The sequence below is a fragment of the Oculina patagonica genome, chromosome 12, assembly GCF_052425735.1.
Source record: "Oculina patagonica isolate OP01 chromosome 12, crgOcupat, whole genome shotgun sequence".
In the NCBI taxonomy this organism is placed as follows: domain Eukaryota; kingdom Metazoa; phylum Cnidaria; class Anthozoa; order Scleractinia; family Oculinidae; genus Oculina; species Oculina patagonica.
In genome coordinates, this window is record NC_135769.1 from 31,767,644 (window position 1) to 31,779,099 (window position 11,456).

General features: G+C 37.5%; 1 protein-coding gene across 1 annotated transcript; it reads right to left on the reverse strand.

The window, feature by feature from the left end:
• Window positions 1-6,817: 6,817 nt before the first annotated feature.
• Window positions 6,818-8,234, reverse strand: LOC144633060 (adenosine receptor A3-like). Its single transcript, XM_078491833.1, has one exon. It carries the CDS (start codon window positions 7,939-7,941, stop codon window positions 7,075-7,077), a length of 867 nt encoding a protein of 288 aa, XP_078347959.1. The 5' UTR covers window positions 7,942-8,234; the 3' UTR covers window positions 6,818-7,074.
• Between the last annotated feature and the right edge of the window lie 3,222 nt (window positions 8,235-11,456).

The window sequence follows — 11,456 nt, forward strand, 5'->3', positions numbered from 1 at the left end:
AGAGCAAGCATTTTCTGGTTAACAGCAGTAGACGCGTCATTTGAAAGTAAATTTGTTTTGTGCCTATTTTCTCTTCCGCGTCATGTTTCTGTGACAGCCTGAACAGTTGTCTTCTCTGCTTTAAATAGAGTTCCACGGATGGAGACAGAGGGTGGGATTAGAAAAAATATGAATAATAAAGTTGGTACAGTGAGTTAGATAGGCACATCGAGTACGTTTATGCTTAAAAAACGATATGAATACGATTGGTGTTTGCTTTCTCTTGTCGCGTGCGAATATTTCACAGCAAGTGATCAACATTTTATTTCTCCTGATAATATTAATACAAAGGAGAAAGGTGAGGAGAAAAACAAAGTTAACCCTTTGACTCCTGCACCGGCCTAAACCGGCCGCAAAGGATCGGGGTATTTGTCCCGCTTGTGACGTCATCACCTTTCACCTAGAAAGGCGACATCTATGCCCGAATTGTGAAGCAGAAGAAGACCTTTCCAACGATACCTAAACCAGCGCGATTAGATTAATGGAACTTGAAATATGCACCAAAACGCTTCAAAATTTTAGCGAAAAACTCAGAGGAAAATTGCCTCTTTCCACCCTTTGCTTGTCCATGGTAAGTAGTTCTTGCCTCCTTTACGCTTTCGCGGAAATTCTTCTACTAAAAAGAAGCCTGCTAGAAGGCCAAGCACTGCAGCAAAAAGAAAGGAAGAAGAAGAAAAGGAAAAGCGAAAAAAACAATAACAAAAAATAGGTCACCAAGGGTGACATGAGTCTAATGCCGTATGGCATAGTGATACAGATTGCGCGGTTTTCGTAAGCCGGTTAAAATTGGTTAGAGGTTTGTGTTCGGGAGTTTAATTTAAAATGCTTATAGCAAGCTAGGGGCATCGTGGATGATTATGGATGAAAACGAAACAGTCATAAATGTTATATGCTTCACAAAATTTAAAGTATGAACAGGAGTTGATGTTACTTCTTCCGTATTGTCCGTAAAAGCAGAAACGATTAAACATTTGGACAAGATTGCGTGACGATTTACAAAAAGCATGTTCATTACAACAAGGGTTGAAGAACTTCACATCGTTTTCCTTCAGATTTTTCACCATTTTGATGATGACTCTTGAAACAGATTTTGCAATAAAAGCACTTGAAATAGTGACTGTTACTCCATTGTACTGTAAGCACTTAGTGACAGATTTTCCTAAAAACGGGTGTAAATGCTCACGTCAATATAATGATGACCTTTTGAACGCTGGAAACTAGGCAATTATTATCGAGCTACCATACATTATTATTTTTGAAGGTTTTTGTTTGCACTGTAAAGAAAAAATTGGTCAAAATTCGAATGACTTAAATACAAAATACGAGGTAAAGTTTTCTATTTTTTAAAACAAAATAAATATTTGGTCGCATTGTGTAAATAAACGCGAGTCGCCGTCGAAATATTTTTTCTCAAAGACGTCTTGCTTTTTAAGCAAGACGAAAACACAAGTGCTTCTACATTACAGCGAACGATTATCGATCCCGAACCATTCCCTTGGGATTGCTAACAGCTTTTTTCATATAACAACAAAGAGTCTAATGCGCATGCGCAAAGCGCACGCAAGCATTAGACTCAAAAACGGAAAGCCTTAAGTGGTAGGATGGTTTATCGTCCAAAAACTGTCCAAACTTTGATTTGTGCGCATGCACGAGCTAAAAAGTTGTTAAACGTGATTCTGGTGAGAAATAAGCATGCATTTTGGGTTTTGAGGGCCGATTTCAGTGATTTGGAGCTATTTTAGCTTATAATAGACCTTATAATAGACCGTCAACTTATGAAATTTCTCGTTCTGGCCAAGCTCAAAATTAGGCCTTTTGCAGCCTTCACTGTTGAGAGCTCTAAAAAATATATTTTAACGTATTTCAAAAAACTAAAGTCGTTGCATTTACTTACAACCTAAGATAGTTCACTGGGCAAAGTTTGAGGGAAAACTATTTTCCGACCCGAAATGCGATAGACCGCTTTAAGAGAAACTGCCACTTAAAAGGTCAAAAACACCTAAAAAATGCGTTTTTTTGGAAAATCTCCAGGAGTCAAAGGGTTAAGGAGTCGAATACGGCTTTCCTGGCGCTGTGTTTCGTGTGGGCTTTCAAAACGGTGGTACTTCTAAAAGTTTTCACGAGAACTCACTTTGCTCGGTGGATTTTATCCTTTCTCTTCTCAAACTTTCTCCGGCGGCAGAAATTGGTGTGCGAGCCCGAATGTACCTGTATATGATTATATCACCCCTCACTTTTTTTCAAGAACTGCGCCAATATACAAAATATACAATATACAAAAAGGAACGGAAAGAAATCAAGAGGCGAATGACTGAATTTAATTCTAGAAATGTCGTAGTCGGCCGAACCGGCTGTCCGAGTAGTAATATAATACCTGCTCGTCAGGCTTAGTTGGATGTGGCTACTCCCAGCCACTACATTAAACATGGGGAGAAAACAATTTAAAAGGACACTTTCTTCTTGCAACTTTTTATTATTTACTTTATAACAAATACTCAAAAAAAAAAAAATAAGTAAAACCAAAGTAAGTAAGTAGGTAGACGTTCTTGACAATAAAAACCTGATATACGTACAAGTTATACCGCTTCAAAAACTTAAAATTAAAGATTATTGTCCCGACCGATATCAAATGTTAGTGGTAATATCCTTCACAAAAGTACTCTTAAAGAGGTATTAGTTCGTCTGATCACTGCCTAGTAACTGCAGCTTTGTTCAGGGTTTTAGCTTGGAAGTATATTTCGTAGTATGTCCATGATAGCGTGTCGAATGTGTCTCATCTTCCAGCAGTAAATAACAGGATTCAGAGAGGAATTAAGGAACACCAGGGTATTTAAGTATAGTGACATATCTAGTAAAGTAATACTTGGTCCAGAGATCAAAATGTCAGCTCCAGCGCAATACTCTGGCAAACAACAAACCAAAAACACAAGATATACGTAGAATGTACTGACGGCAGACTTTATTTGCGCTGTGACATTTGCCATTTAATTTCGCCATTTTGTGCTACTTGTACTTGCAGGGCTTGAATTTGGTTTGCATGGCGTCGTACAGCATAATAAATTCTGCAATAAACAAGTGTTGTAGAAATGTAACAAAGACCTGAAATACCAATGATAATCACGTTTGCAACTTCTTTTGAAGTCCACCAAAAAATTAATGAAAAAAATACACTTAAAACCCAGATAGAGTTCACCACAGCAACAACACGCTTGTGAGTCACAAGTTCCTGGTATCTGAGATGAAGATGAATAGTCAAGAATCTGTCTACACTTATGGCCACAACACTCAAGAACGAAGCGTTAACAAATAACAATGCGAAGATGTTGAACGCGGTTCGTGTGGATTGATCAGTAGGATTAACTATCAGTGTAATGTACAAAGGTTGAACCAGTAAACCAACACCAAGATCAGAAACAGCAAGACTCAGGAGCAATGTTTTCAAAGTCTTTGGCAACGACGAAGTTTTCCTCATCGCGTGGATTGTTAAAATGTTTAACATGATGGCGGTGTAGGATGAGAAGGCGTTGAACACGCAATTAATGATGTACGATGAATACAGCGGGTCGGCTTCATCCATTTTATAACAGGAACTATAGTTAGACTTGAACAGCGAGTGATATTTTGGTAAAAATTTACCGTAGGCTGAGGTGCGCACGAGACTGTTTGATCTTAAAAGAAGTAAAGCTTGTTTAAATGCTGTTTTACTACTTCCTGTCTAGGACTAATGAATGCGGGTACTAAACGACCGTCTGTTTTCATATTTGTATACTCATTTAAATTTATCATTTCGTTTTTCGTATCACTATTGCCCAGAGAACAAAGACAACTAGTAAATAATTTTAAAAAGGTATATGTTTGACGTTTAAGGAAAAAACCGAGCGTCTAATTTATCGTCTGTCATTAAAGTGAAAGTTAGAAAAAGTTGCTGAATAAAAATTAGAATTTGAATAACAACGAAAGTCTCGTTTCGATATTCGGAATTGGAATGGAAGTTCGCTTTGCTCACAAAACGAAAATTACATTATGAACGAGTTTGATTTTGAAGAACATTTATTAAACAACTCATTGGCAGTAGACTTTTACGAGAAAACGGATGGTTATTTTGAACACGCATTCTAATGAGGCTCAGATGGACAAATTTTCTGCAAATTATTTCGCCGCAGTTATTCTAGTTTAATTAAACCACTCCATTCTTGAAGTCTACTGCGCTCATCAGTTAAACTTTATCATAATAAAAACAAAACTATAATTGCAAGTCAAACTGCTTGTTCTAAAAGCGATGATTAAAGTTCTGCCGCATAATAATTTGTGATAGCCTAAATTGTCTTGGACTGTCGATTTAAAAATTAATTGCGTTGAATAGAGTTCTACGGATAAAGACAGAATTATTGTTGGACTGAAAAATAAAATACACTAAGAAGGAACACGTTTATTCTTTAAAAGAGATAAACTGGAATTCACTGCAGAAATAATATCAACTGCACGCTAAAGAAAACACCTGCTAATAGAATTTGACAGGTTAGAATTCTGGCCGCCTTCAAACGGTTTTCGCCGTCCTTTTTCCGTATTATTATTTTTCAGGAAAGTTCGTTTCCGCCAGGAAACTGAAATTACGATCAAAACCTCGCTATTTCTTTTTGAATACGTTGGATTGATTTATATAAAAAAATCTCATTTACTGGAAAACCGTTTTGTTGACCGTTTATATTAATGCACGCATTATATTGTAGCCAACAGATGGTCACATGTTCAGCAGCTTCCTATTTTAGTCCGCATAAAAGGCTGCAGTTTTTAAATAACACGTAAAACTACAGTTACACGTTATCAAAAAAGAATAAAACTTTATCATAATTTTAAAAGAAAACTATTGCTGCAGACAAATGATTTGTGGTAACTGAACAACAGTAAATGTGTCCTCTAAACGTGATCATTCTTTGTGGTTATTTGCCGTTTCCATGCGTCATGTTTCTGTGACAGTCTTTGAGTAGAGTTCTACTGATTAAAAACGAAGGTTGGACTAGAATATGAGTAATAAAGTTGGTACAGTGAGTCAGTCAGGAGTACGTTTATACTGTAGAAAAGAAAAGCATGTTTTGACTACTTTTGGTGTTTCCTTTCTCTTGTCGCGTGCGAATATTTCAAAGCAAATGATCAACATCTTATTTCTCCTGATAATATCAATACATTGTCAAGCAGACAGGTGAGAAGAAAAACAAAGTTAATATTGCCTTGATGTACAAACAAATTCTGATAACAAAGAAATGTATAGGGAAACACAAAACGGAAAATATTACCGAGTTCAATTTTGTTGGACTTAGAATTACTTATTTAAACGAAACAATGTTCAAAGTTTTTAATACGAGAGATTAGTGAACATGCATTATAATAAAGCTCAGTTGCCGAGTGGTAAAATGTTCCGCAAATTAACTTCGCCGCAGTTATTTCAATTTAGCACAGAAAATTGGTTGCCACGCTAGATTCTTGACGTTTGCTGCGCTCATATGCTTAACTGCAAGACAAACTACTTGTTCTAAAAGTAGAACATGATGTTTCCGTGACAGCCTTATTTCCTTTGGCCTGTCCATTTGAAAATTAATTGCTTTGAATAGAGTTCTAGGGATGAAGACATAAATTTAAACTGAGCAAAAATAAGCAATGAGTTGTTACACTAAGTTAAACAGAAGTGAGTTTATTCTTTAGAAGGAAATACAGGATTCGCTTACTGCACGCTAAAGAAAACATCTGCCCCTGTATAGAACATTTGACAAATTAGAATTCCGGCTGCACATGCATTTCTTTCTCATTTTTATTTTCGTATTATTATTTGTAAAGAAGTTCACTTTCGCCAGAAAACCTAAATTACGACAAAAACCTTAAGCTTCGAGTTTGGATTAATTTTATTAAAAAAAACTCCTTTGGATATATGAATTTGCAATGAAAAACCATTTTGTACAAGGCTCAGATGGCTAAGTCTTCCGCAGTTATTTTAGTCCAGGCAGCCTTGAGAGTACAGTTATTTCAAGTTAACACGCAAATTTAGCTTACACATTATTCTAAACTACTGTTGTGAGGCAAACTATTTTTTCACGGCTTTAACAGCAGTTCATGTGTCATTTAGATCAGTGCTGTTTGCTTATTTGCTTCTCCGCGTCATGCATGTTTCAGTGACAGCCTGAACACTTGTCTTGGACCTGGACATTCGAAACTTTGAAGACAGTTCCATGGATAAAGAAAAAAGTTGAACTAAAATATATGAGTAGTTTAACGTCAGTGCAGAAATTGGCCAGGGAAAGGTATATATATATTTCAGAAGCGAAAAATGATTTGTGGTAACTGAACAACAGTAAATGTGTCCTCTAAACGTGATCATTCTTTGTGGTTATTTGCCGTTTCCACGCGTCATGTTTCTGTGACAGTCTTTGAGTAGAGTTCTACTGATTAAAAACGAAGGTTGGACGTAATAAAGTTGGTACAGTGAGTCAGTCAGGAGTACCTTTATACTGTAGAAAAGAAAAACACGATGTGATTACTTCTGGTGTTTTCTTTCTCTTGCCACGTGCAAATATTTCACAGCAAGTGATCAACATGTTATTTCTCCTGATAATATCAATACATTGTCAAGCAGACAGGTGAGGAGAAAAACAAAGTTAACATTGTCTTGATGTATCACCAGATTCTCAGAACTGACATTAAAAAACTGTTCCAGAATAAGTCAGGAGAATTCGCAACCTTTTGGTAAACTGTAATTTAAAAAAGCCTTTAATGGTTGTTTGAAACTTTATATACTTATTACTTTTTTGATTACAAATACCCTAGTTGAACTGGACTGGTACGCTTTGATACACTGGTAGTTATTTTGTCATTTATTTGATCGCAATCAACTGCAATCGCGATCAACACCTCAAAGCGATTCCATCGTGAGACACTTCAAAAATTCAAGTAACTCAGATTAACTGGGAGTCGAAATAACATTCATAAAAGTGCTTTTCAAGCAGATAAGTTTGCTGGATCGCTATCTAGTAATTGCTGGTTTGATTAGTTTTGGCTCGGAAACATATTTCCCAGTATGTCCATGAGAGCGTGTCGAATGTGTCTCATCTTCCAACAGTAAATAACAGGATTCAGAGAGGAATTAACAAGCACCAGAGTCATGGAGTAAAGCCACATGGACATTTCATTTAAAGCGGGCTTTGGTGCAGGGAAGATACTGGCAACTAAAATGCAATAATTTGGCAAATAACAAATTAAAAACACAAGATATAGGTAGAATGTACTGACGGCAGATTTTCTTTGCCTCATAGCATTTGCCAATTGTTCTACTTGTTCTACTTGTTGTACCTGCAGGGCTCGCATTTGGTTTGTGTGGCGTCGTACAGTAAAATATATTCTGCAGTAAACAATCGTTGTACAAATGAAACAAAGAACTTGAATGCTGATGTCGACAAGTCTGACGGTATCGACTACTCGGATCCAAAGCCAAATCGATGAAAGAAATGCACTTAACATCCATATTGAGATCACTACAGCAGCAACACGCTTGTGAGTCACAAGTTCCTGATATCTGAGGTGAAGATGAATAGCCAAGAATCTGTCTACACTAATGGCCACAACACTCAAGAACGAAGCATAAACAAATACCGTAGCGATTATGTTAAGCGCCGTGCGCGTGGAAAAAGTGGGACTGACCATCCATGCGATGTACAAAGGTTGAACCAGTAAACCAACACCAAGATCAGAAACAGCAAGACTCAGGAGTAATGTTTTTAAAGGCTTTGGCAACGACGATGTTTTTCTCATCGCGTGAATTGTTACAATGTTCAACATGATGGCGGTGTAGGATGAGAAGGCGTTGAACACGCAATTAACGATGAACGATGAGTAGAGTTGTTCGGCTTTATCCATTATATAGCCGTGACTTTAGGAAAGAGCACTCAGCGATGTTAGGACAGTGTAATTGTAGCTGCGTACAAGATAGTTTGACCTTTATGGGTGTAAAATTGGTCTAAACGCTTTGTTGCTTCTTCTTGTCTTGAACCGATAAATGCGTGCACCAATTTACCATCTGTTTTCATGTAGAAATAAACGTCAGTCCATAAATCGTTTTGCATAATCATTAAAATGAATAATTCAGTTTTTCGTGTTTTTTTTTGCATCAGTTTTGCCTGGGAAACAAAAACAACAGGATTAAAACAATCAAAAAAATAAGGTATGTTTATGAAGTTTGTTAAATTGTAAAAATCTAGCGACTAATTCATCGTTGGTCACAAAAGTGAAAATTTAAAAAAGGTGCTGAATATTTATTGGAATTGCAGAACGGGAAAGTCAGGCTTCGATTTTCGAAATTGGAATTAGAAGTTCTCTTTCCTTAAATACGTAAAATACATTTAAAACCGAGCTAGATTTTGAAGAACTTAAATGACCCTTTAATTGATTTATTAATATAAAAAAACGTATTGCAAACAAACTTAGGAGAGAACGGATGGCTGTTTTGAACATGAGTTCTAATGAAGCTCAAATGGTTAAATGTTCCGCAAACTTCGCCGCAGTTAATTAATGCGCTACTGTTTTAAAAAAAAATCATTAAAGAAAGGTTAACTATTAGTTCTAAAAGCATTACATGATTAGTAAACTTCTCTTCTGCTTAAAAGCTTCTATGATGAGAACCTGAACAGTTGATTTGGACCTGTCCACATGAAGCTGATCAGTTTTGAAGTAAATTTGTACAGATAAAGACAGAAATTTAGACTGAAAAAATAAGTAATGAATTGTTACACTGAGTCATCCAGGAGTGAGTCCTTCTTCAAAGGAAAAAAAACTGGAATTCACTGCAAGAAAAATTAACTACAGGCTAAAGAAAACACCTGCTACTAGAATTTGACAGGTTAGAATTCCCCGGTCGCCTTAACGCGATTTTGCCGTCTTTTTTCAGTATCATTATTTGTCACGGAAGTTTAACTTCGCCAGAAAACCAAACTTATGACCAAAAACTTACTTTTGGATAAGCTGGATTTGTAGTTTAACAGGGAAACCGTTTCGTCGACTATTTACATTAATTAATGCACACATTTTAATGTAGTTGATAGATATTCGAAAGTCCCACAGTTATTTTAACGTGCGCAAAAGGCTACAATTAGTTTAAATTAAACACGCAAAACTAGATATACATTATCATAGAATAGAACTATCTGCAGGCAAACCATTTGTGATAACAGCAGTATTTGCTTCATTTAAACGTGAACATCCTTTGTGCTTATTGGCCGTTTCTACGCGTCATGTTTCTGTGACAGCCTGAACATTTAATTTCGACATGTTCATTTTCAAATAAGTTGTTTTAGGTCTGCTTTAGGTCGAAAGTTGGACTAAAACATGAGTAAAAGGTCGGTATACCATGTTAGTCAGGAGTTCGTTTTATATGCTTTAGAAACAAAAAAAATGATGGTTACGATTATGATTGGTGTTTCCTTTCTCTTGTCGCGTGCGAATATTTCACGAGGAAACCTAAATTTCGAGCCAGGATTCGAGCCAGGATCCGAGAGAGGTTAGCCTAACTAGCGCTCCAGTTAGCCTAAATAGAGTTCGGTTAGCCTAGCTAGCACTCCGGTTAGTCTAAAGAGCACTCTTGTTAGCCTACTTTAGCTTGGGTTGCTTGCGGATAGCTTTTATAATAGTATTAGGGGTTAGGGTTAGGGTTAGGATCCTAGCTCGGATCCTGGCTATAATCCTGGCTCGAATCCGGGCTCGGATCCTGGCTTTATTCTATGAGTGTATCTCATATTTCACAGCAAATGATCAACATCTTATTTCTCCTGATAATATCAATACATTGTCAAGCAGACAGGTGAGGAGAAAAACAAAGTTAATATTGTCTTGATGTGTCACCAAGTCCTCAGAACTAACATTAAAAAAATATAGAGTTTAAGTCAGGAGAATTTGCAAGGTTTTCTGTTGCGTTACGTGTGCGTTTGCAAAGCTGAAGGAATTGGAGAAGAAATATGCTGAACAAGGTACGTGCAGGTGCATGAATCGAAAGGAATGAGCGAAATCCATCTCATCCCTTTCACATGAACTCACTAAGGACGCTATATCCATTTGTCAGAACTGGCTGGCCAGATCGGTATATTCGAGTACAGAATTCGTTTTTAGTCAGATTTCTCTTTCCAAATTAGTCAATACATCAATAATATATAGATTTAGCCAAGACTAAAAGCGGAGCTCCACAAATACAGTTTCTACCTGTTCTTAATAGTTTTTGAAAATACCATCATTAAAAATACTGTCCATAGCCAAAATAAATCGTCAACACCTATGCAATCGCAGAAATTCCGCTGCCAAAATCTTGCCATTAGCTAGTTGAAAATAGAAAAGTAAAACGAGCCCGCGATCCAATGGGAAATATAACCTGGTCAGCGTTCAACTTCATAAAAACACGTGACCTCGACGATCTCGTGACCTAAGCCCGCGATTTGGTCATGTGATACTGGTCAGCGGATACCTTCTTTTGACAACTGTCAATTGACCATATCATGGATGTCCAAGCCTTCTGACTCCCCTTCTCCTCCCCGAGAGTCTGTAGGCGCGCAGGGAGGGCGTAAGTTCACTTGATAACCATATTGCTCGGCTTCATGGGTTTTCCAAAATCTTGGGCCCGCGGCCCTAGTTTTCTATCAAAACAGTCAAAACATAAATATTGTACATTGTTATGGTGGATTTGTGGGAAAAATCTTGCACAAAACGCCCATTTCACATTCAAACCCACCGGATCGGACTGGCCGGCCAATTTTTGACAAAGAAAAAGCGCCTCTAAGTCCCTCAGTGGATTTCTCCTCAACCACTTTGAGCCGCCAGAACTTCATATGCAAGCACGAAAGTTTAGAATGCAGCGTACAGAACTGTGCAACTAAACTTCTCTCTAAAATAATAATAAAAGTAAACTGCAAACGAAAGAAATAAAGACGATGATTAATTTAATTCTATAGAAGTGACTACACATGCAGCCGTCAGTAACTAGCTTGCCTGAGCCTTCCTGAGTAGAAAAACAATACCTGCCTGTCAGGTTTATTTCGATTTAGCTTGATTTGGCTAGTCCTGGCCGCCTAGGTACAAGAGGCCCATCAGGTCAGCCGCTTTTGTTTCCGTAGCATGACGTGACTAGGGGAATTTCTACTCCTCCTTAGATCGGATGCTTGTCCATCGTAGGGTTACGCCCCAGCATTAATTCGCCGGTAACCATTTATACACCTGGGTGAAGAAAGGCACTATAAGAGTAAATCGTGATTCCCAGCAGCATAACACATTGACCTCGGCGAGGGCTCTAGCCGGGACCCCTCGACCCGAAGTCCAACGCACTAACCATGAGGACGCTTCGTCTTGCACGCCAACTACCAAGAAGAAAATTTCCCTTTATACGATATTTTCTT